At 36.2% G+C, this 27,559-nt stretch overlaps 1 protein-coding gene across 3 annotated transcripts in view; it reads right to left on the reverse strand.

The window, feature by feature from the left end:
* Positions 1–27,559, reverse strand: part of pax5 (paired box 5) — a 144,808-nt gene that overhangs the window by 23,933 nt on the left and 93,316 nt on the right. For all 3 annotated transcript variants that reach the window (XM_041256778.1, XM_041256787.1, XM_041256770.1), the window contains exon 8: positions 25,607–25,708. In XM_041256778.1, coding sequence (XP_041112712.1) covers positions 25,607–25,708 — 102 coding nt within the window. The remainder of the gene's footprint in view (positions 1–25,606; positions 25,709–27,559) is intronic.

Here is a 27,559-nt window from a genome sequence, read left to right on the forward strand (position 1 = left end):
AGGGTAGTCACACCAAATATTGATTTGATGTAGCTTTTTCTTCTGGTCACTCAGTTTGCATTTTATTAATTGATAAATATAAACTATTAAGGTCTATTTTTGAAAGCATTCTTACTTTACAGCATTTTTTCACACCTACCTAAAACTTTTGCACAGTACTGTGTGTGTGTGTATATATATATATATATATATATATATATATATATATATATATATATATCATATAGGTCAAATGAAGACGGAACAGAATGCATTGTACAGATGACGTTTACATTTAACAATGTTATTTTTATTCTTGCACTCTTGCACGTATAGATGTTAACCACAACTCAACTCCCGCTATTTATTTAAACAATGTCACAGGACTCTCAAAGTGTATAACGCTAGAGATCTCGCTAAGAAGATATTTAAATTAGTATATTACATTAAAATATTTAACATATTTTCTCTTAGTACATAAGACAAAATGTATACTTTGTGAAATGTCCCAACAAAAATGCAAATTGCGGTATGTTTGTGCTGCGACTGGCCCACCTTAGTACATCTACCCCTTTGTGTTTAAACCTCTAATTGGGGGTTTAATGCGGTTGTAGATGCCTTCTTTTGGATGATTTTATATTTTGTAGTGAATGCATTTTGTAGTGAAGTTTGAGATTAAGTGAAAAAATGTTCTTAAAAGTTTTCTTGTTGACAGTGGATTTTGATTCTCATATTTCAGGCTTTTCAGAATGATGATAGTGGTCTTGACACTATAACACACTGGTACTGTAGATAGTGCTGTAATGATATAAATATGAATTGTGGTGCCATTGTACCACTGGCTCATACCACTGTAATTGCTGTTGTTGAAACTGGCCTGAATTTTCCACTTCTCTTATTAAAGGGGAAGTCTCATTTGGGCTTTTTAATATCAATTATAAGTGTACAACATATTCTCCCTTTATCTGAGTTAAACATGCCAAGGGAAATGCAATATGAAAACAAATCAATGGCTTGTTTACAATGACTCCTGCCACCCAGAATTGAATGTTCTTTTTCATCATACAGCAGTTTTCTAGATTTTGGAAATGCACGTTCCAACTGTAGAATGCCTGGAGGGGGTAGGCCACCAGATCGGTGCAATTAACATCGCTGCATGGGTCAAAATACATCACGTTTAAGGGACAAATTGAAGAATCATTATCTTGCTGATACTTCCTTATCTTAATCCCGTTGCAAATATAGCGTTAAAAATGCATATTGCACTACTACATCAAAACTAATAACGCAAGGGCCAAACCAGGGGCAGAGCACAGAGCTTCATCAGTGATTCCCCACGATTGCCAAAAGTACATTTTCAGCATACATCTCTGAATAATGATCAAAGCAAGTTAATCTATTTATACTGTACATTCTTATACCACTACATATAAATAGTAAATTTTTTATGAAGTTCATGTTACAGTGTACGGATTCTGATAATCACAAGGTTGAGTAACAAAAAAGCGCATATTAACTAACGTAGTTTAAAAAAATAAACTTAATTTAATTCGTAGTAGTCGTAGCATGTTGGCACAACTTTAGCACCACACATTAAGGAATCCTTTACATTATAATTAAAATTGGAGCATTTCTGTAATGCCTAAAATCTAAAACACTCATGGTAAACACCCTTTTTAATGCAATGCGTGTTTCATTTTTTTGTGTTCTTATGATCCGTGCAAAATTTAATATTACCATAAAATGACACCCAGTGGTGCTGCACTTAGCTGTCTGTTATAAACCCTGGTCAAAATAGAAAAGGACAGGGTCATTCGATTTTTTTTTCAGGAATAATAGCACGACAATCATAGTGTACTACCTCTATGTTCATTGTAAATGTAACCAATGTAATGATACAGTAAAAAGAAACTTTATTTTTCAAGTTTCATCATACTTGTATAAGTTCTTTAGATATATGTAAAAATGTAGGTGTGACATATAGGTAATTGGTCTTATGTTTTAAACTTTAGATTCTCTTTATTCTTCAAAGTAAGAGGCATTCTTTGACAAGCCTTTTAAGCAGAAACCTCTTATCCTTCTCATTGTTAATGGAAAACAACCCTGTTCAATTCACAACAGACACCACTACGCATGTTCCACCATCTCCAAACTGTGCTGAAGCCAGTTCCCTTACAGGATTGTACTAACAATCATAATAAACTGGTCACAAACACATGTTAGTTGACATTGTCTGGCCTCTCAGAAGTAATGATGCTATGTAATTTGAAAATTTAGTACCTAAATATGAAATCTTGGTAGAAACTACCCAGAATCAACCCCATAACGGACCATGAGCTGTTTGAACTTGTTTGGTGAAATAGTGGGTGAGGGGTGAAAGAAAATACCATTCCCGACAGTTGAGTTAAAGTTGAGTTGAGGTGCACTGAAGGAGAAGCCCCCCTCAGAGGCTGTGTACATGCTGAAACTGCTCATTTATTTGACTGAGACACGACAGACTGTCACTCATGCAGTGGCCCTGTGCTGCCTGTGCTTGCTGGAGCTTCCTGGGGGCGTGTTTGCTGGCTGCCGCTCCTGTCACCCATCTCAAATGAAACAGGCTGCTAGTTGTAGGGCTGACAGCTCCACTGCCGAATTAGGAGCATTTGCATACTAATTTCTTTGCTTGTGCTTAATTCACTAGCAGACTCATCTTGAAGTGGTCTCTGCATGTGGAGATCAATGCTTGACTGCTCTAGCTGCGTTAATGAGCAAATTATGGTAATTTTGTTATTACAAATGCATGGAAATTTCCAAGGAGCACAGTAAACCAATCTGCTAAACATGGAGCTGTTTAATATGGCTGTTTGTATGTGTGTTTCTTGCCTTATTTAGCAATGTATTTTAATGTTTAATTGACTTGTACTGCTTCTAGCCTTATTTACCCACTGCACATTAACTACCAATGCTTTGAACAATCTTTTATTATTTGGTCATTACTTTGCATTGCAGCAATATGCATCAATTTGATGGATTCTTGAAACGCAAGTCTAACCACAGGGTTTCAAATAGAGTTTTTGTGACATTTTCACATTACTAAATATCAGAAAATGGATCTGAGATTTCCTTTAACCAGATTGGTCAATATTAGATCCTTAATCGCTGGTAAAGGACCTTGAATGTTATTGATCAAACTACGTTTAATTACTGTTCAAAATCAGTCCTTTTTTCTGCTTGATGAAATAAAATCTCTGTTCTAATACATTTTTGCAATGAAAGGAAGGGTATATCAGGCATGTAATATTATTTTCATTAATGCATTACAAAAGAAACAACATAGTTAGGCTAAATTGGTTTATTGAAACAAAAAATATAGTGCATACAGACCAGAAGTAGTGGATGAATGTTAATAGATATTAATATAGCAATCTCCCGTGTCGTGAAGCGTGGTTTACGTATTCTCCTGGGCGAGTGACCTACTACTTGTTGTTCTGAGTTGCAGTTTTTTCTTGCTCTGTGCTACTGCCGTGCAACATTACCGCCACTTCTCCATTCTAAATGGAGCCATGTGATGACGCAACGCAGTCTCACCACTAGAACGACCAAGGTGGTCATTTCACCGTTTTTGGAATTTAAATTTAAATTGCGATGCATGTGTTTAAGATACAGAGCTGTGCTTTCCTCACTTTTCCATAATATATGTACTAATTACCCTGACAAATATAAAATTAGTCGGATAAAATACTGTCTTACCTATAAAACATATTATAACAATTACATGTTGCGGTATTATTTGTATTTATCAGGTGGGACTCACAGCCATGTATTGTAGTTTGTTTATATCAGTCTGTATTCCTCAAATGAGCAGTCTGTTGACATTTCTATTGTTTCAGTGAGCCTCTGATAGCCCATCAATCAGCCTGGACAGCTCACAGCGCCAAGCTGTCTGTCTGCACTCTGGTTACTATACAAGTCGCTCGTTTCTCTAAGAAATTAATTGTTACCCCAATACACATTGAAAATGGATCACTGAAGACACAGCACAGCAAAGCAGTGTTTGGAATTACTGCAAATTTTACCAAACAACGATTCTGATGCAGCAGAGGTAGACAATGATGAATCTGTCTCTGAGCAGATAGGGTTTGCTTAGATTAATCTTACAGCAGCAGTGATACCAAGATGCTCCCTGGTCAATGCCCTGGAGGATTTAGCTGCTTTCATTGCACTAGTATATGCCTGTGGAGCATTTGGTGCAAAGCCTGGGTTACTGTTGATAGCTGTGCCAAATATGCAAAGGCAGTCTGTGGTAAGTGCACTGCATATTTTAAAGAGCACAGGTTCTGTGTGATTTGTGCAGCACTTAGACTTTGTAAACGATTGTAAATGAAGCCCATTCTGTTCAAATGTTTATTTATTCATGTCATTTAGATTCTATTATGTCTGTATACAGTGGTGTAGTGGTAAATAAAAAAGTGGGTAAACGCCCATGTTTGGTGGAGTTGAACACACTGTTATTGTCCCTCAGTGAACCAAAGCCCCCCCCCCCCCCCCATACAGTTATTTCCACTCTCAGGTGCTGCTCACATGAAATATTACAGACCCGATGGTGCACTTTACGGGAACAGTTCTGTGAGGATGAAGGTTACTATCACCGCCATGCAGGTCCTGCGTGCCTAACAACGAATATTAAGAACATAAGAACATAAGAAAGTTTACAAACGAGAGGAGGCCATTCGGCCCATCTTGCTCGTTTGGTTGTTAGTAGCTTATTGATCCCAAAATCTCATCAAGCAGCTTCTTGAAGGATCCCAGGGTGTCAGCTTCAACAACATTACTGGGGAGTTGATTCCAGACCCTCACAATTCTCTGTGTAAAAAAGTGACTCCTATTTTCTGTTCTGAATGCCCCTTTTTCTAAACTCCATTTGTGACCCCTGGTCCTTGTTTCTTTTTTCAGGCTGAAAAAGTCCCTTGCGTCGACACTGTCAATACCTTTTAGAATTTTGAATGCTTGAATTAGGTCGCCACGTAGTCTTCTTTGTTCAAGACTGAACAGATTCAATTCTTTTAGCCTGTCTGCATATGACATGCCTTTTAAGCCCGGAATAATTCTGGTCGCTCTTCTTTGCACTCTTTCTAGAGCAGCAATATCTTTTTTATAGCGAGGTGACCAGAACTGCACACAATATTCAAGATGAGGTCTTACAAGTGCATTGTACAGTTTTAACATTACTTCCCTTGATTTAAATTCAACACTTTTCACAATGTATCCGAGTATCTTGTTAGCCTTTTTTATAGCTTCCCCACATTGCCTAGATGAAGACATTTCTGAGTCAACAAAAACTCCTAGGTCTTTAACAGAACATAAACAACCAATCACAGAACACACACACACAGAACATGCTGTCCAGTGGCCTCGCCCCCCTGCTCATGCCACAGTTCTGACTGAGTTCTCAGCTGTCAGTCTCACATGCAGGAACACCCAGAGTCAATTGTATATGGAGCGGGGGAGTGGAGTGGGGTAGTTGCTGGACCTAACATTTCCGCACCGTTCCTTTACAGCACTGAAGAACTGAGTACGGCTTTGTTTTTCTTAAATATATGTTCTGCCATGGAGTTTGCACAAAAGGTGACAAATACAGATGCAGTCACTTTACAATATTTTCCATCATGCCTGTGCATGGTAACCACTCATTTTCCAGTTTTAAACAACAATTAGGCACTTTTATGTTTTGCTGACTTGAGAATTGCATTTTTTTTTAAAAAAAAAAAAGGTTTTATTTTTCTTTTATATTCAATGTGATTGACATGGCATGTTATAATCCATTGTGATATATATTCTCCTTATTGTGGAGTTGCATTTGTGCCATATAAAAATGTGCGAAACGTCATCCGTCTGTGTGTGTGTCCATCTGTCTGCGATTATTGTTCTTTACAGTTCTACGGTTATGCACCATACAGCGCTGTAAACACTGTTTATATTTTCTGCACTCTTACAGATAGATCATACACTAGTACAGGGTGGTCCCTCAGCCCCGTCAACTCACTCATATGTGTTCATGGGTTGCTTTGAGGTCCCTATGAGATATTTGGATACAAACAAGCCCTGTATAAAGCTAATTTGATACAAATAATATGCGGTTTGAAATGTATGCATGTTTTCAGTACCAAACAATAATAGTGACAAAGCATATTCAAATTGAGCACTTCTCTGAGCACTTAATGTCAGCTTTTTTCTTTGCTGGTCATAGCTGTGGATTTTTTAATTTTTTTTTTTTTTTTTTTTTTTTTTAACTTGAGTCAAGGTATGCGATTATAATAAAAGACAATAAAATAATATTCCTTTCTGAATGTACATTATATCTTCTCATCTGCAATCGGCAACACGATAGGGGAACACAGCTAGTCTATTTGCTTATTATTATATATTTTTTAATACCATGCAAGTGGAGCCTGCCTATTTTGTCTTGAGCAGGGGGAGGGAGCAGACTGGGAATCACAAGGAGTGGAGCGGAGCAAAAGAAAGAGTGGAGCAGAACGGAGGATATTATTATGAGCAGTGAGCGGAATTGTCACGCTTCGCTCCGCTCACATTCTCTGAACACAACACAGACGCTCATCATTAAAATACATTGTCTTTAACCCACGATTTACACATCACAGGAGGGTAGAAGTCAGTAAATGCTGTATCCCTTATATGAGAAGTGGGTAATCGATATACAGTGCCTATAGAAAGTCTACACCCCCTTTCAAAAGTTTCACCCTTTGTTGCCTTATAGCCTGGAATTAAAATGCATTAAAATATATCTATATATTTTTTTATTTATCTACACATCATACCCCACAACTTCCAAGTGAAATTTTTTTTAGAAAATTAGTTAAAAATAGAAACTGAAATAGCTTGGTTGGATAAGTGTCCACCCCCCTTGTAATAGCAATCCTAAATTAGCTCAGGTCTAACCAATTGCCTTCAAAATCACACACCAAGTTAAGTGGCCTCCACCTGTGTTAAGCTGTAGTGATTCACATGATTTCAGGATAAATTTAGCAGTTCCTGTAGGTTCCCTCTGCTGGGTAGTACATTTCAAAGAAAAGACTCTTTCAAAAGAACTCCGGGACAAAGTTGTTGAAAGGCACAGATCAGGGGATGGGTATAAAAAAATATCAAAAGCTTTGATTATTCCTTGGAGCATGGTCAAGACGATTATTAAGAAGTGGAAGGTGTATGGCACCACCAAGACACTGCCTAGATCAGGCTGTCCCTCGGAGACCGATCAGAGAGGCTACCAAGAGGCCAATGGCAACTTTGCAAGAGCTGCATTATCAGCAATTACAGTAAAGTTTATTTCAGAGAGAAATACAGCTATGGCCAAAGGTTTTGCATCACTTAGAATCACAGACGCGATTGACTTTAACCACTGCATTTGCGACAGCACTCATTTCATCAGAACAGAGACCTAAGTCTGCTTCCTCGCGGTCCTATAGGTTCAATAAACTTTGAACAAACTTTATGAACACATGTCACAAAGACGGCTGTATGACGGATGACGTCAGACCAGAAACAGGAACCACCACAGAACGTAGGTTTTGCAATGGTGAAGGCGCTGATGCGCAGTTTAATAATCAAACAGACAGAAAAAAAAAGGTTAAACAAAAAAACAGCACACGGCACTTGAGGCCAAAATAAACAGACAGACAAACAAAACGGATTAACACTACACGAAACAGACACTAACAAACAGACGATGAACAGACAAACACTGCGAGTTTAAATCAATTATTTATTTGACTTTTTACTTTCTCCTCACCACACCCATTCTCCACTCACCGAACACACAACCCTGAGTGAGTGAAAACATGCTGCTTTTATGCAGATGTACCGAGACTTGATTGCTAATCAATCATTCAGTTGGAGTCTCTGTACAACTGTACATGAATTAATAAAGTGCAATTCCCCTTGCTCGCATATTATTACATTTTACCTGCACAAGAAGTGCTGTGCAATCCTCGTGCCTAAATACAAATATATATTTTAAACTACTTGTGTTACACAGACCCATTTATATCCTGTATACCAGTGGCTAGACACCAACATTAACACACTACACGTAACATACAACACAAATAAATAGCCCAGGGGCGGGGCACTTTGCCACAACACACTATGAATGTTACTGAACAAACAGCACAATCAGCATTAACACATAGACTACCAGTAATTTTTAATTACTAAAATGTAATTTATTTTGCCAATACATTTTAGGACCTAATGGTAACTTAAATACTGAAACAGATACATGAACCTGCTCTCAAAGTCTAAATAAAAAAATACAAAGTGGAAATCTGCATGATCGATATCACTCATAAGAATTAGTTGAATGATAATTTTGATTTACTGCACTACTTTGAGCTGCTAAACAAAAATGAAATATTTATGCAGTTACTTTATAATACCGTTAAAAAATGAATTCAAGATCATCATATTCTTTTACTTTCATTTTTATTTTATTTTTTTATTTCTGATTTGTCCTGCGTAACCCCCTATGACCCTTAGAAGTACCATATCCATCACTTACACTGTACAGGGTTATTTTGGGCAGTCGTTTATATCGGACAAATACCGTTTGCCATTCCCATTGATTTCTCAGTATATTTTGGGCAAAATCAGCTGTTTGGATCTTGTTATGTGCCTTTCACATAGATTTAAACAAGAAAAGCACTGCTTATACTGTAGTACTAGCTCTTACTAATCCACAGTCAGCTGTTTTCACCTCATTACCTTGACATCCACACAGATTTCACACAAAAGGCAGCATTTTATTGTAGTAAAAGTAACAGATCAATCAATCAGCTGTTTGCACTTTGTTACTGAGTGATTACCCCTGTACTGTAGCTTGGCTATTTAATCCCTGTACGCATGTCGGGTTTACAGTTTGAAAAAACAACACTGACTGCAACAACAAGCATGACTAAAAAGAGAAAAGGACCCCACGTTGTTTTAGAGGAGTTCACCACCTGCCTGTGGTTTACCGTGCAAACAGAACCGCCTGGATGAATGGGGAATGTTTTTCTGAATGGATATGTATGTGCTGCGCTTTTAACTCTGGGCGTGCATTGGAGCAGCACCCGAATATAGAGCCGAATTGTGATTTTTTTGGAAAACATTGACAAAGTTTGCTGTCCATATAAAAAAAGACAGTTCTTCGCTGGAAATAATTTGCAGTATTGTAGCCTGTCTGTTCTGTACGTGTCTGCTCTGGCATTACTTTTTTGCACTTACTTTTAATTACATTCATTTTATTCAGGTTATAATAAAGATTTTTAACCGCATACATGCTGTGGCAGACCTGCCTATGCCTTTAAGCCTAAAGGGTTCATTGCTACGTTGGTCGTCATCTGTTGGAAAACAGAGAAGACCGCTGAATTCAAACCAAAAGGCAAGAACAAACTGAAAAACTTACCTGTCTGGAGACAACCTTTGCAAATAAGTGATGCTGTTAATTGTTTTGTTTCATCAGGTCGATGTTGATATTTTGTTTAGTTAGGAACTCTGGAGCTAGCTTGTTTGCATTTGGTGATTTTAAGAATTATTGGTTTTCATATTATTATTTGAAGTAAATTAAAATGAAAAGAAACAAGGTGCTATGATGACCTGTGTTTAACTAACTATTAACAAAGTGAGTTATCATTTGTGGCTCCGATTACCACCCACTTTTGATAAGCTGTGATATACCTATTTAGTTTTTTTGTTTTTTTCTGTGTATGTGTGGACAGTGCTGGCGTGGCTATTTCCCAGTCTGGGATTAGGATACTGTTCTGTAGGAACCGCCCGACCGTCACAACGCATGTTTGTTTTGATTACTGTACTGCTGATTGGGGGACATTTTGAATGTCAGGTTATTGTGTGGGAGTTTACATCGTCCATCTCTTACTGCGGGTGAATTAGGTCAACACAAACACGCCTGTTCTAAGCAGTGGCGACTGATGACACAGCTTGGTCTAGGATACTGGGATACTGGAGCCTGAAGACCACCGAACCTCAGATGGAATTCTATGCAAACCGCATTACTCATGGAAAGGAAAATGTTTGTATTCATTAGCAACAAAAACTAGTCCTGCACAAAATCATTAAAAAAAAACAAAACTGAAAAATGTTATTTATTTATTTTATGTATCTATTTTCTAATAGCAATAGAACCCTCCAGGGCTTGAAATACATTTTTGTGTGCTGGGAGAATTTACCCCCTATGATGCTGCCAATTGGGGGGATTACAAATTCTGCAGGGGGAATGGCAAAAAGAAAGGCACTTTTGCTAGAAACGTAAAAAACTTGATTTAAAAAAACTATATATATATATATATATATATATATATATATATATATATATATATATATATATATATTCACACTGGTGTTGCTTTAAAATAAGCTGCTTTCAGCAGACCTAACAGCTGTTCATCACTGTGAGACAGAGCACTCTCCATTGCTTTTGCCATTGCCTGACGTGAAATTTTTTTTAACTGTTTACACACAGCCCTATTTCCGCCTGTTTTTCCCTGTTTTCATTTATGTATGTTTAACTACTGGATAGTTTGTACTGCATGCATGTAACACAACATTTCCTTTCATCGATGTAAGCTGCAACAGGTTCATGCATACTATATGTAGTACAAATGAGAATATACATATAAAAAAAAACATGCTTGGTCACTGTATATATATTGTAATCATAGAGGGCTAAAAAATATATAAATAAATAAATACAAAACAATGCACCACTGAACCTCAATCTGAAAAGAACATGGGCGGGGGGTGGGGGGCGCTTCTAAGCTTTCCAACAATACCATCCCTTTCAGTCTTGCTGCTTCAATGATGGAGCGATAGACTCAAAAGCAAACCTAAGCTTTGAACTCTGTCACGAGAGGGTTAACTTAAGGCAGTCGTAGTTCCGGCTACCGCATATACACACTGAATATGTCTTTGGAAAGCCCAGAGTCTGTACTTTTAAACAAGCCATCAGAATCAGGTAAGTGGCTTTTACGGTGCCTGAGTAATATGTGCGTAACTTTCGTGCACTGGCGTCCCAAAATGAATGGGTCTGAGTTTTAAGAGTTAAAGCGAAAGTTACCGCTTACAAAACACCTAGATAGTCTTAATAGCGTGTTTTTTTTTTTTTTTTTTTTTTTTTTAACTGTTTACTTATACTGAAGTGTACTGAGTGTCTATAATGCTTAAAGATAGCCGCCGAGAATTGTTGTAGCGTTCCAGGCATTCTAAATTGGGTGAAAAATACAGTAGCGTGTCTTAAAATCTCTGCGGGATTTTCCCGCACTGAAAGTTGAAGATACTGTATGTGGGAGCAGCTTGGAAAATACGCGTAAATACGCGTGAGATTCCAGTGATGAAGGTAAAGCCCTCTTCTTCAGATTCTATTCCTTGAATATAAGGATTAGTTCATTAATATTGTGTAGTTCTTCAATGTCTGTGGAGTGTATTTTTCAATCATCATTATTAGTAACATTACCAGTGGCTTCTTTTCCAGAAACAAAATGGTGCATAACATGTTTGAAAATCAGACCCCCTTGCTTTTATTCATGTTTTAATCAGCTGACAAAAAATTTGCATTTATCTAGTTTTCTGCAATCTGTCACCCCCTAAATAAACTTCCAATGCTGTCATCATAACACACTTCCTTCTTTTACTGTGTCTTCTTTATAATGTGTTTAAAACAGTAGCAAAACAAATAACACCAATATTAATGATTATGATAAACAAAAAAGTTAAATAGTATCCAATTAGGGGAATCAATTCTTAATGAAAACAACCACTATAAACTTCTTCTTGACTTCTTTCTAAATTGGAATAATAATAATAATAATAATAATAATAATAATAATAATAATAATAATAATAATAATAATATTTACATATTTTATTTACATTGTTAAATTATTTCATTACAGTACATATTTTGGGCAATAATTCTACCTCTGTTCAGCCCAGCTGCTTGATATTAAAATATGATGCTATGTATTATAAATTTCAGCAAGGAAATAATTCAGAATTCACATGATGGGCACTTGACAGCGTCCTGTTGTCTCATGTCTACACTTGACACATCAGTGAATGGGAGGCCTCAGTGTAGCAATGATGTATAATTTAAAAATCAATACATGAATATCAAATGCTTTCAGAAGCTCATCAGCCCCACTGGAGCAAAATCAATATTTAAATTGCCTGTTTGATAACATATAATAAAATAAATGTAATGTCCAGTTATTTATACCTACAACATGTACTGTATGTGAAATAAGCTATTCAAATTAAATCTAAAGTAGCCATGTAAAAACACAGGTAAAGGAGCGACAACCAATGCCTTTAAATCAAATTTCTTATTAGCACCAGCAACATTATCACAGTTTTTTCAGAATATGTAGATTTGCTAATGCAGTGTGATACAATAAAAGCTACTTCTTACTGGTACCAAATAACTGATGTAAGTCTCATGTCCTGTTTGCAGACAGACAACAAACAGGCTTAAGCCTCCAGGAAGCAACAGAAACCTATTTAAGTCCTGTTTTTAAGTAGAAAACATATAGTTTTGTTATTCTTAAAATATATAACCCAACAACTAATATTGCAGAACCTCGTCCTTGCCTTTGACAAGATGTCTCATTTTACAGCCCTCTTAATGTGAAACACTAATATAATGTTAAAAATATAAGATGTATAATTAATAAGTCTGTTCTTTTTTTTTCAAAAGACTTTTTCTGTTCATGTGAGGTGTGGTTTGATCTCGGTTGTAGTCTCTTGTAGTGGTGCAAGAATCTGGCTGTTAAACGAAGGAGCCTTTAAAATATAGAGGAGGAAAAGGTGTCATAAAACATACAGTAAGCATAACTTTTAAAAAATACATTTCAGAAATCATGTTTCTTGCCATTAGTTATACTTGTTATTGTCGGCTTTGTTTCTGAAACTTGTGACAAAGGGTTTTGATTTCTACTATGAAATATGTTTTATCACTGTACCAGAGTCTTTTCTCTTAGACACAAATATATCAATACATTGTTGAAGGATATTATAACATTCACTGTTGAGTAGCTATTATAAAATCAGTGATATTTTCTTAATCAATTACCAAAATACATTTCTTTAAAAAGTGAAAAAAAAATGTAGCAGTGGTACTAGAAAACATTAGTAATGGAACACGTGTAAAATAATATAATACAGGTGGGTTCCAAATATTAAGAAATAACTCAAAGTGATCGCCACCATCTTAGAAAGTAATACTATCTCAATGCATTGGCCATATTAGGCAATTGGTCAATTTCATGGGCACCAACACTATTAGGGTTTGTATAAGGTAGTTTTAGATGGGACAGGACCTTCCTCCCCCTTAAAACCTACTTGCCACTATGTGGGCAAAGACCAAGTTCGAGCTCTTACTCTATATCAGCAGGAAAGCAATAAAATTACATTATATATATATATATATATATATATAGTGCCTTGCAAAAGTATTCAGACCCCTGACCAATTCTCTCGTATTACCGAATTATAAATGGTACATTGAAATTTCATTCTGTTTGATATTTTATTTTTAAACACTGAAACTCAGAATCAATAATTGTAAGGTGACATTCGTTTTATGTTGGGAAATATTTTTATGAAAAATAAACAAATGAAATATCTTGCTTGCATAAGTATTCAACCCCCACACATTAATATTTGGTAGACCCAACTTTCGCTGCTGTAACAGCTTTAAGTCTTTTGGGGTAAGTATGTACCAGCTTTGCACACAGTGTCGGAGTGATTTTGGACCATTCTTCTTGGCAGATTTGTTCCAGGTTGTTCAGGTTGGTTGGACTACGCTTGTGGACTGCAATTTTCAAATAGTGCCACAGATTCTCAATGGGATTGAGATCAGGACTTTGACTGGGCCACTGTAGGACATTCACCTTTTTGTTCTTAAGAATATAAAAACATAAGAACATAAGTTTACAAACAAGAGGAGGCCATTCAGCCCATCTTGCTCGTTTGGTTGTTAGTAGCTTATTGATCCCAGAATCTCATCAAGCAGCTTCTTGAAGGATTCCAGGGCGTCAGCTTCAACAACATTACTGGGAAGTTGATTCCAGACCCTCACAATTCTCTGTGTAAAAAAGTAAAAACTATTTTCTGTTCTGAATGCCCCTTTGTCTAATCTCCATTTGTGACCCCTGGTCCTTGTTTCTTTTTTCAGGCTGAAAAAGTCCCTTGGGTTGACACTGTCAATACCTTTTAGAATTTTGAATGCTTGAATTAGGTCGCCACGTAGTCTTCTTTGTTCAAGACTGAACAGATTCAATTATTTTAGCCTGTCTGCATATGACATGCCTTTTAAGCCCGGAATAATTCTGGTCGCTCTTCTTTAAACTCTTTCTAGAGCAGCAATATCATTTTTATAGCGAGGTGACCAGAACTGCACACAATATTCAAGATGAGGTCTTACTAGTGCATTGTACATTTTTAACATTACTTCCCTTGATTTAAATTCAACACTTTTCACAATGTATCCGAGCATCTTGTTAGTATTTTTTATAGCTTCCCCACATTGTCTAGATGAAGACATTTCTGGGTCAACAAAAACTCCTAGGTCTTTTTCATAGATTCCTTCTCCAATTTCAGTATCTCCCATATATTTATAATGTACATTTTTATTTCTTGCATGCAGTACCTTACACTTTTCTCTATTAAATGTCATTTGCCATGTGTCTGCCCAGTTCTGAATCTTGTCTAAATCATTTTGAATGACCTTTGCTGCTACAACAGTGTTTGCCACTCCTCCTACTTTTGTGTCGTCTGCGGTACCCTGTGGTACACCACTGGTTACCACACTTCATTCTGGGTTTTTCCTCTAATCAGTACTTTCTGTTTTCTACATGTTAACCACTCCCTAATCCATGTACATGTGTTTCCTTGAATCCCTACTGCGTTCAGTTTGAGAATTAATCTTTTGTGCGGGACTTTGTCAAAAGCTTTCTGGAAATCTAAATAAACCATGTCATATGCTTTGCAATTATCCATTATAAATGTTGCATCCTCAAAAAAATCAAGCAAGTTAGTTAGACACGATCTCCCTTTCCTAAAACCATGTTGACTGTCTCCCAGCAACCTGTTACCACATAGGTAATTTTCCATTTTGGATCTTAATATAGTTTCCATAAGTTTGCATATAATAGAAGTCAGGCTTACTAGTCTGTAGTTACCTGGTTCAGTTTTGTTTCCCTTTTTGTGGATCGGTATTACGTTTGCAATTTTCCAGTCTGTCGGTACCACCCCCGTGTCAAGAGACTGCTGCATGATCTTGGTTAGCGGTTTGTAAATTACTTCTTTCATTTCTTTGAGTACTACTGGGAGGATCTCATCAGGCCCAGGGGATTTGTTTAAGAGCTCCTAGTCCCTTTAACACTTCTGCCTCAGTTATGCTGAAGTTATTTAAAACTGGATTGAGCCACTCCAATTTTGTCCAAATGGTACACTGAAATTTCATTCTGTTTGATATTTTATTTTTAAATAAATAATACTTGGGAAATATTTTTAAGAAAAATAAAAAACGGAACTATCTTGCTTGCATAAGTATTCAACTCCTGTGCTGTGGAAGCTCCCAGTTTGCACCGATGAAAGAATGCCCTAATGAGGACACAATTACTTTACCATTGGCCTCCACCTGTGAACCATTAAAGTTGCTGTCACATTTTCTGGATAAAAACCCCACTGTTGAAGGATCATTGGTAAGGCTGTGAATCTGAAGGAAAATGAAGACCAAAGAGCATTCTACAGAAGTTAGAGATAAAGTAATACAAATGCATAGATTAGGGAAAGGGTACAAAATAATATCCAAGTGTTTGGATATCCCAGTGAGCACAGTTGGATCAATAATCAGGAAGTGGAAGCTGCACACCACCCAGGCACTGCCAAGAAAAGGCCGTCCCTCAAAACTCAGCGCTCAAACAAGAATGAGACTTGTGAGAGAAGCCACAGATAGGCCAACAATCACTTTGAAGGAGCTACGGAGTTCTGCATAACACTAGCATGTATGGGAGGGTGGCAAGAAAGAAGCCATTACTCATAAAGTACCATCTGAAAGCACGTCTGGAGTTTGCCAGAAAGCATGAGAGTGACCCAGATGCGATGTGGGAAAAGGTTTTGTGGCCAAAACTCAAAGCGCTATGTGTGGCGCAAACCTAACACTGCCCATGCCTCAAGACACGCCATCCCTACAGTGAAGTATGGTGGTGGCAGCATCATGCTGTGGGGATGCCCAGTCAAAGTCCTGATCTCAATCCCATTGAGAATCTGTGGCACTATCTGAAAAGTCCACAAGCGTCGTCCACCCAACCTGAACAACCTGGAACAAATCTGCCAAGAAGAATGGGCCAAAATCACTCCGACACTGTGTGCAAAGCTGGTACATACTTACCCCAAAAGACTTAAAGCTGTTACAGCAGCGAAAGTTGGGTCTACCAAATATTAATGTGTGGGGGTTGAATACTTATGCAAGCAAGATATTTCATTTGTTTATTTTTCATAAAAATATTTCCCAACATAAAACGAATGTCACCTTACAATTATTGATTCTGAGTTTCAGTGTTTAAAAATAAAATCAAACAGAACAAACCATTTGTAAATTTCAATGTACCATTTAGATAATTCACACATATAATATGAGAGATTATCGATAACAAAAATTATATATATATACTCAGAATATTATATTATATAACGGTTTTAGGAGATCAAAAAAAAAGTATCGATAACAAACACTTTACAAAACAGAGTACAAACAGCTGCTTGCAAGTAGAATATTTTAATTAAATACGTTACATATTAAGTTGCTATTTACACCATGACTGGAAGTAGCCTACAGTGTCCACCACTTGAATTAACCCAAAGAGCCTGAACAGACCACAGATATTTTTCATGAACTGAGCTAAACGCTCAGCTTATATTGACCGTATATTTTCTAATTATATCTAGTAAATCAACTGATATTATAGTTCTACTGAATTAATTGTACTTATTATGACTGTAAACAAAACTCTTGCAAAAGTCTTGCAAAAAAACTGATAGTTTTGTGAAACGACTTGTCCGTATTTCGAAGGTCTTGTTAACATTTGATACTACAAGTCTTTAGTTGACGATCGTATCAGAGTGAAGGGACTGACACATAGTCTCACACCCGTCGACTATCTATTATTATGATAACTTGAGGACAGATAGATAAAGGTTCTTTATAACAAAAATTGATACTAAAATGAAAATAAAATATAAAGACCAGCAATGAGATCGACTTCAAACTTATGAATTATGTTCCGACAAAGCTCTATTTAATATACGTTTGTAACGTTATATTTATGTTTTTTTATCTCATAACATTTATAAATTTATGAACATATGACATATGTGGTGTCCCGCACAGACCAGCACAACGCAATGTTCCCGAACCAAACCCACAATGCGTTTCGACTTACGAAAGTATAACGTTGATCTTTTTGTTTGTGAGAACATCTAAAGCATATAGAGCCTGTTTTTTTGCAAAAAAATTAAAAAAAAACAAAAAAAAAAAAAATTGTATATGCTTTATTGCCTGATTTCAGCCATATGGTGATCTACAACACCTGTTGGTCGGTGGAATTTTATACCTCCAAGATCATTTTTAATTAATGAGTCATAAGAAATTAGTTGAAACAGTATTCACTACTAATGACATTTGAAAAACACTTTGGACAAGAGCAGTAAAACACATTATTAACCAACCAGGCACAAGGTATTAGGAGACTACACCCAGCCAAGAACATGCTAGACCTGAGGGAAGGGCACAATTAAAAGACGGCTAAAAACGTAGCGACTGTAAATTTATATGTAGACACACACACACTGCTTTTAGCTAAAATGATCGAGAAAAACAAGTAATACGGCACAATTGAGTAGTAATAAAAAAAACTACACTCAGGCTCTCCGTTGCGAGTTCACTTTATTGTTTTAGTTTAATTTGTCGCTAATTTTCAGTATGTTCTTTTATTGTCAGCACAAACATGTACCTCAATGCAGCAGTATTTGCAGCACTATGCATCCTCCTACCCACTTCTGCTATTTTTGCTTTTTGTATATATTTTGAAACATTAGTTTTCTTTTGAATATTCATAAACGGATTTATTTTTTCTCCCCAATTCCTTACCCACTAAACATATTATATTTTCGTGTAAGTAGTCCAGTTTAGTTTTTGATCAAGTTAGTAATAAGCCCAACAATCACCACAATAATCAGACTTTGATTGCCAACATAATCACGTGAAGTGAGGGAGAACCAAGTTTGAACGTTATTTGATAGTGTAGGGCTGCTTTCTACAATGTCGGAGTCAAAATAAAACAGTATTTTAATCAAAATATTGTGCATTTCCTAGAAATACTACCTGGAAAATATTGAATAAAAGACAAAAATCGTGTATAAAATCAGTAAAAACAGACGTCAACAAAATCCTGTAATTTTTCAGTAAAATCGCAAGAAACCGGAAGCGTGGCACACTACCCACAAATCGCAACGTTGGGTACAATTTCAAGCTATTAAGTTTATTTTACAGAAACAAAGTAACATTTTTAAATAACTAACAACATTGTATTTTTTTTTAAGATAACAGGCAATGACCTAACAGGATTTTACGTTTTTGTCTATAAAATGCTAATTTAATCTGCCTGGACAGCGTTCCCTCTAATGCTACAACACGCGCATTTTTCAACTGGCAACAACCTTCGCAAATTAGCATAATAAATACCAAACAAAATCGAGACTCTAGCCTCTCGAAGTAAACCTATTATTTTGAGAGCCTTCTTACAAAGCATTAACATGTGCATATTTGTGTCTGTCTTGCAGCTGATCCTCTGATTTCCCTCAGCAAAAATGCACGTCACATTACTGCTGAGCTCGCTCGGGCACCAGCGAATCTAGTGGTACAGGGTGGGTGAAGCAGGCGTCTGGCGATTCTGCCTCTATAGCGGGTGCTGCTCATGAACTCTACAGTTAACTCGTTGTATATTCGAATACTAAAATCAGTGAAGCACAGTCTTCATGCATTATTCAGAAGTATAACTACTCCGGTAAACATAAATAAAAACCATAATACTCACAGTTTAACGGTTTTTGTTTTATTTACCTTTTAAAAACCAACCACTTCAGAAATCACCTCAAGCGTTTTGAAACTGGTAAAAATGTAATCACCACATTAGTCGAAAATACACCTTTAAGTGTATACTAATTGAAGCCATACCATGCCCTTTCTTTGCGAGTTTATTCATCATGCTTATTCACTCCATGTCTCTGATGAAACTAAACATGGCGGCTTCACCAATGAAGAAAAAAGCAACGCTTCAGTAAAACAGCTAAAAGAAATCTGATTGTCTATATGAGGATGGTGCAATAGTATTCTTAAAGTTTTGCTGTAATTCTCGCGATAATGTACGAGTTAATACCATTAAATATCCTAATGCCAGTCGTAAACACGCAGAGGATAAGCAAGCAAATAAGACGGTAATAATGGGAATGCACTGCATTCTATGCTGAAAAACTAAGACATATGGTACTAAAACCTAAGATACTGCACTCAAGGCAGACCTTTCCCCAAGTACAATAAATTAATTGTGTATTTCATTGTTTAGTTTATTTCTTTCCATGCTACCTGCCTTTAATAAAGCTCTAATTAGCCATTTTAAACCCCAACAATACCTGTAATTGAACTGATAATTTGCTTAATTAGACCCCTTTTTACTTGTTTTCAGCTCTTGAACATTTGCAGTTCAAGTTAGCTATAACATTTTATAAGTAACTGAAATATGGAACTGTTCAAAAGCTGAAAACAAGTAACAAGGTCTAATTCATCAGTTCAATTAAGGGTCTAGTTAAGTAAGTGGGAGTCTGTTTGGAATGAAAATCAGCAGACACGGGTTCCCCAGTACAGGGGTCGAGAAGCCCTGGTGCAGAAGATGTAGTCACAACAGGACAAGCTGTTGGTTTCATAAAGACATTCTGTCTGGGGACACGCCTCTTTTTAAAGCTTTCAAATATCACTGCAGAACTAGGAATGAAAAAATTGAGAGGATTAATTATGCGTTTACATTAAAAGGGGAGCTATTTAAATTACAATCGGGTAATGCACAGCAGTCAACCTGTTTTAGAACAAGGAGTCAGTCAACACGCCTTCATCAGTGATTCATATTTTATCCTGGTTATTATTATAATGCCAGTAAAACGCTAAACTTAATTGTGTGACGTACTGTCCATAGGATTACTCTCACATGACATTGCTGGACTGTTACTGAACTGTTTCAGATGTTTTATTGTTATTGTAAACGAGAGCAATAAGCTAAACAGGTCTTTTCAAAACCCCTTTATTTGTAGACTGAACTACTGTGTTAGTGGAAGACTGTAAATATGATTCTCACAACTGTGCTGGACATTTGGTTTTCTGAACTGTTGTAATATAATTATTAGGTTTTCCTGCTTACTTTAATGCCACCAATGAGCCAAGTGATGTCTGTAAACATTATGACAGGTTTGAAGTGTCTTCAGGTGCTTTACTTGCTATTACATCAACAAGAGTCTGATTGAAAAAGAAAAAAAAAGAATTGTGGTAATATTTATTAAATGTACTTATTTTAACTAGCAACATTATGTTTATGTTCAAATGCCATACTTACTAATATGTTGATAAAAATTGGGAACAAATGGAATTGGCCATTTTAAAAAAACAGAATTTGGTATTCCCAAGAATGGAACAATTAGTAGCCCTAAAGATGGTTACAATTGAAGGCAGTGCAGATGCCAGTGTTTTATGCAGTAGTATAACACAATTTTATGCAGGCCACCAGTTAAGCACGCAGTCTATATCTACGATAACAACTGAGAGGGCTGCATAGGATCAGAGGATGGTTCAAAATCAGAGGCAGAGCCACAATAAATGTCTTGTTTAAATTTAAAGTAAATTGTAAAATTGTTGTGATGCTTGTGTTGGAATATTGTTTTAAAATTGTATAATGCAACAAAAATATATTAAAAGGGTTAATGTGTGGTGGAAGGTTTCTCACCGCTAATTTATCCAGTCAGTGAAAACGACAAGTTTCTCAGTATCTAAAAAGCTTAGAGAGAACACTGGTCATGGAGAATGTGGGCTCCGGTTTTGTTATAATGTTAACCCAGGTTTCACCCACGCTAAACATGAATACATAATAGATAATTAGTACTTTCTTAAAATTGTGACTACAGAAAAAAAAAAAACAGGGGCAAATAACATTACCTTGATCAAAGTAACGGCTTCCTTGTTTTATCAGTATGAATAATAGGCAAAATACAATCCTGAGGTGCATTCATGTATCTATCTGTTTTCTTTTTATAATAGATTATCACTATAATTTACACACACACACATATATATATATATATATATATATATATATATATATATATATATATATATATATATATATATATAGTATCATTTTTTTTTTTTTTTTTTTTTAAACTTTGGTTGATATCCCTTATTCTGTTATTACTTCCAAGTTAATTTCTTCAAAATTGTACAGCATTTAAAAATGCAGTGAAAAGTCTGGATGCGAGCTGACACAAAGGCTGCGGAGCGGCACTTGAAGGGGGGGGGGGGGGGGGGGCATATATTTTCTCCATATAGTAGCCTACTATCTCCATGTTTAAGGTAGTATGGCTGGATTACATTATTAGATGGTAAATTCTGGTTTAAGTTTATTTTTACAATTCCTGCTTTGAAATAGTATGTTATGTTGCTTTATGTTGAATTTATTATATTTGTATTTAACCAAAAATATAGTAAATTACACTTTAAATAACTTACCTAGTGAAACGTTAATATAATAGAACGACAAGTATTTTAAATGGGAAATTTAAATAATATTGTATAGAGGTTACTCACTACAATACTTAACATGGTTATTTGGAACACAATAGAATGAAAGTGAAAACACTTTCCAAAGAAACGCTGTCTGTTTGTAATTCTCTGTGCAAATTTCGATGCAGTTGAGGTTGTATCTGTCAGGCGAGGGGTTCCTTATAGCAGTACCCACACATCAAGTCATTAAATCTGTTCTGTGTCATTTCTGATCATAAATATTTTTTTATGTGACAAAGAGATATAAAGCACCTTTCCGCAGTTCTGTGGTCTCCGGCATTGTGCAATACAAGCGGAGCAGTTTGTGAACTTCTTGAAGTAATCTTCTAGCCACTGGCACTACAGTCATTGCATTAGAGATGGATTCGATGCTTGTCACCTTTTTAAATTTGTTTTCCCCTTGCTTCTTTTAAAATGTCAGGCATCATAAGCAGCGGTGTGCACAAGCAGTCAAAATCAAAGTCATTAGAAAAGGTTTCCATAGTTATTGTTGAAAATGTTATGGTTTCTCAATTAATTCAGTTTCCCAGCGTGAGATTTGCTTTAAAATGTATCTTGAGTGGTGTGGTAGGAGGGGGTTTCTGAAGGGGGCTGAACGAAGACGTCCCAGCCAGGGACTGTATATTTTTTTGTGTTTTTTTTTTTTTTCATTTCATTGGCCCGGGTGCCACCCACCCCCAGCTCCACAGTAACTGATTCATATAATAATGAATAAACCAGTTAGTATAACACGCTGCAGGAATCTTTTAAATGTAGCGGTACCATGCTGGAATTAGCTTTCTTTTTCAAAACAGCTCGGTTGTGGTTGTAACCTTCTAATTTATAAGGTCACACAATACAGGATTCAACGATAATGTGGCACATGTTAATTTTTTATTTTTAATCTCTGTCTTTATAGGTCTGTATGATTTATTAGTTAACAAAATCTCTGTCAACAACTGAAGACACAGATAAGAGGATCATTTCGTACCATTTAATTTGCACCGAAGAAACATAACCTGGTTAACTGCACTGATGGCATACCAAATACTTAGATGACAGATATGGTTATTCAGAATTTAAAACTTACATTTTGACAAGGAATTGCAGAACAAAAAAAAGACTTTCTGATTTAAATATAGGTTGACTATGTGGTAGTTTGGAATATTCAGTCTATTTAAAACGAGATGTATTGTTTAAATTATTTTTCAAAAATAAATATAGAGTTAGACAGATATTCATTCAGAACCCGACTAGGAATAAGACATAATCAATTGTGTTCATTGAGATTAAACAACACTCTAGACTCTGTGTCTATTTCTACCACCGTGTAAATCTAACACACAATTAAATTAATTTATTTTATAAAAATAATTACTTACAGTGTAAATTCGAATCAATTTTGAATGACCTACTTTGGAGGCATTCAGTAAAACCTCACTAGGTGCAATTTAGATCATAGTTCCCTATTGATGTAACAGCAGTACAATCCGTGACTCCGTGTTTTTTGCTAAAGTAATATATGACGATATATATATTATTATATATATATAGTGTATATATATATAATTTGAACTATATATTCGAATACTTGATTTTGTTGTTCAACAAGACTCTAGATCAGTAGGCAAACAAACACCCACAGAACTACTATTTTCTCAGAAGACACTTAAATATATGTGAAAAAGTATTTGTAAAGCCTTTCATACTGAAAATAATTTACTTACAGTGTATCTTTAGATCCATTAGTTTTAGAAAAAAATAAACAATGTAAAGGTCATTACAAATAGAATGATCTACCCTTAGAGGTATTCAATTTAAAGGATTTTGAGATGAGATGTGTCTGAATTAATTTAAGTATTAGACTGTCTACTATTAATGCGATTATATCCTCAAGATGTGATTTACGCTTTATGACAAGTGTTTTAACACATAAGGAAAAAAAACATGTTGACTCTAGATTCACGCACGAGTCTTTCTTCCACTATCGTTGAAATATAGGCTACAGAATCCCACAGTCAAAAAACTCGGTTTTGTACTGTGGCTGCTGCAGTTCCCTGAAATTGATGATTTTTTTTGTTTCTCTTAGAAATGTGATAGAAGAAAATGTACAAGACAGCTGCGTTTTCAGCCAGCGCTTACAATTGACAATTTAGATTCTATTGTAGCGCCTTCTAATTGGTTTATAAGGAGGCAATGATAGTTCTGACATGATATCTGTCCAACTATTTTCACTTCAAAAGCTTTCAGGTACAGGTAGTTTGTCAGGCAGTAAACTCAGAATACAGCATCTAATGAAATGTCATGTAGACAATGGAAAACATATATAGCATTGTAAAGCATTGGTAAGGGAAGCTACAGTATGTTTGCTCCTTCATTTATGTAGTAAATTCATTTGAAAAAACTTCAATAACTGTAGTTAAAGTCAGGATTGTAAACTTAACTCGCAATTCTAACAGAAACGTTTTTGTCACTCTCCCTTGGTGATCCCATTTAGAACTGTATGATTATACCGCCAAATGTTTCTAGAAACCGGCAGGAAGATGTACTAGTAATTGAAACATTTTAAATAGATGCAGCCATATTAAAATAAACATCTTCACTTTCATGTTCTCACTGGTTTCTTGCTTGGAGGTGTAAGCCAAGAAAATACAAATCTTTCCTGATGCACTGTCCCCCTTCCATCAGCTTGTACCTTACATTCTGATCATTACAAATAGACAGACTAAGAATTAATTAATTTGTTAAGGGTCACTGCATGTTTTTCATTAAAAACAAATTACCGGTGTTCATAGAGGACAGCTGGGTTTCTGAGTCCTGTTAATGACTATATTTTTCTGCATCTTTATCCTGGACAATCTCCGCTTTCACTGTCCCCCTGTTCCTCTTTCCAAAGCCCCCTGTCCTTGCCCTCTACCCACCCCCCTCTCTCATGGGAGGACAGTCAAACTGACAGACAAGTGGAAGGAGGAAGTGCCAGAGACAAGCTGGCCCACTGGGAGCCCTGAAGAAATGAAAAGCGGGTAAGAGGACTATTGTCAGAGCATTACTAATACAGAAGTGGCAACAGTTATTTTAATGAATGACCAGTGGTTAAACATTACCTTATTTGAATTAAATTACAGCTAAGCCACTAAGCTGTTTGAGCCTGACTCACTGGGTGTTTTTTCTTTCTTACATTAAAGAATCTTGAAACACAACTGTTATGACCTGAAAGGTTTGGTTAAGTTTATTACCACTTTACGGTTTATTGTGTTAGCTGTGTGCTAATTACAGAGAGGAGGTTTTTATTTGAAAGGGATGGGGTTATCGACAACATTCTGAAACTAAGTTTTTCTCTGTTCAGACCACATAAACATGAATAGAATAAATGTGGTGTTACCTATTAAATTCCTTCAATATTTTACTACGGTATATCATGATAACAGCATGTTTCCCATTCATACTTATTACTCTGGACTATGGAGTCTACTCCAGCCCCTTTCTGTGCATTCCCTACAATATGAGCCTTGCCTTCCTTTGCCTTTGCTTGTCTGCAAATGTTATATGTATATATGTATATATATATATATATATATATATATATATATATATATATATATATATATATATATATATATTATTTTGAATGCTTGTTCGAGGTTGATGCCCTCAGCTTTGAGACAAGTGCAGTGTTTTCTACTTTTTTAAATGTAGCGGCAGGGTTTGAAAACTCACCAGACACCATTCCTGTCAGCGCTGGAGTGGAATAGCTTCCCTGTCCAGCAGGGGGGACGTGGGGAGGGTATCCTGGGAGGGTTGTGCTTGCTAAATCACGACCTGAAGAATAAACCGACAAATCACCAATGTGAGCATTCACAAACTGATAGACTTGTTTATACATCTCCCAAACGCCTCTGCAAGCACCAGCCATTTTGTCTAAACTTCTTTCTGAAAAGAAAAAACATTTGTTAGTACTCTCAACACATATTTGCTTTCACAGTGCTTCATAAATAACCAAAGCCCCACTGGCAAAATAACATATTACTGTATAAAAGTTTAAGTAACTGTAGCTGACCTGTTTGGCACTTCCATTAGCTACACTGAGCTCAGTAGTGCAGTTTTAAAAAGTACACATTATAGAACACATGTATTTAATTTTAGAATATGATATCAGATTAAAGGAAGCTTGCACTTTCTATGCCTTCTTCTCGGGTTATCTGTTTGTACTCCCTGAGTCACTTTACCTCAAAAGTGCCTTCTGGGTTAAAGCAAGTCTGTTAATATGGGAAGCAGCTGGTTGGTTAATGGCAGGAACAACAACAAAGAGATGAAAGAAGTCATTTACAAACCACTACCCAAGGTCATGCAACGGTCTCTTGACACAGGGGTTGTACCGACAGATTAGAGAATTGCAAACGTAATACCGATCCACAAAAAGGGAAACAAAACCGAACCAGGTAACTACAGACCAATAAGCTTGACGTCTATTATAGGTGAACTTATGGAAACTACAATAAGATCCAAAATGGAAAATTACCTATATTGTAACAGTATCCTGGGAGACAGTCAGCATGGTTTTAGGAAAGGGAGATCATGTCTGACTAACCTGCTTGATTTTTTTGAGGATGCAACATTCACAAAGGATAATTGCAAAGCATATGACATGGTTTGCTTAGATTTCCAGAAAGCTTTTGACAAAGTCCCACATAAAAGATAAATTCTCAAATTGAACACAGTAGGGATTCAAGGAAATGCATGCACCTGGATTCCAGAACATCTTACTACTAAACAGCATATCAGAGCTCTTCCAATCTGGCTTCAGGCCTAATCACAGCACTGATACGGCTTTAGTTTGTGTCTTAAATGGCCTCTTGTTAAATTGTGACTTATGTGCACCCTCTTTGTGTCTTATCTGGTCGGGACAATCACAGTAAGTTAAATTTGGTCAATTTCCACTAGTTCACTTGGATGCCAATTCTGGTGTCCACCAGGGCTCAGGTTTTGGGCCCACTGCTCTATAACATCTACATGTTGCCCCTGGGTGAGCTCATCCGTAGACACAGTGTTCAGTGTCATTCATATGTAGACACAGTGTTCAGTGTCATTCATATGTAGACTCAGTGTTCAGTGTCATTCATATGTAGACAGTGTTCAGTGTCATTCATATGTAGACACAGTGTTCAGTGTCATTCATATGTAGACACAATATTTTAGTGTTATTCATATGTAGACAGTGTTCAGTGTCATTCATATGCAGATGACATACAGCTAGATCTCAAATGGAATACTAACATTTCTTATGATATATTACTTTACCAATGTGTTGCAGACACTGAATCTTGTATGTCTACTAATTTTTAGAAGCTAAATGCCAGTAAAACTGAACTTCTGCTTACTGACTATAAAACGTAATTGAAATCTCTCACTTTTTTCAGTTTAGTTATGCTAACTATCTAATGCAGCCTTCAGCTTCTATAAAGAGACTTAGGGAATACTTAAATGCCACAGTGTCTTTTGAGGCATATATTTCTTCTGTTGTCAAATCCTCTTTTTTTCCCCCCATTTATGGAAGATTACCAAAGTTCAAAGTTTTCTCTCACTGATGCTGAGATTTTGATCCATGCATTTGTAACCTCTAGGCTTGATTATTGTAACTCCCTATTTGCAGGCCTTCCGTCCAAAGCAAAT

This window comes from Polyodon spathula, chromosome 1 (genome assembly GCF_017654505.1).
Source record: "Polyodon spathula isolate WHYD16114869_AA chromosome 1, ASM1765450v1, whole genome shotgun sequence".
NCBI classification, from domain to species: domain Eukaryota; kingdom Metazoa; phylum Chordata; class Actinopteri; order Acipenseriformes; family Polyodontidae; genus Polyodon; species Polyodon spathula.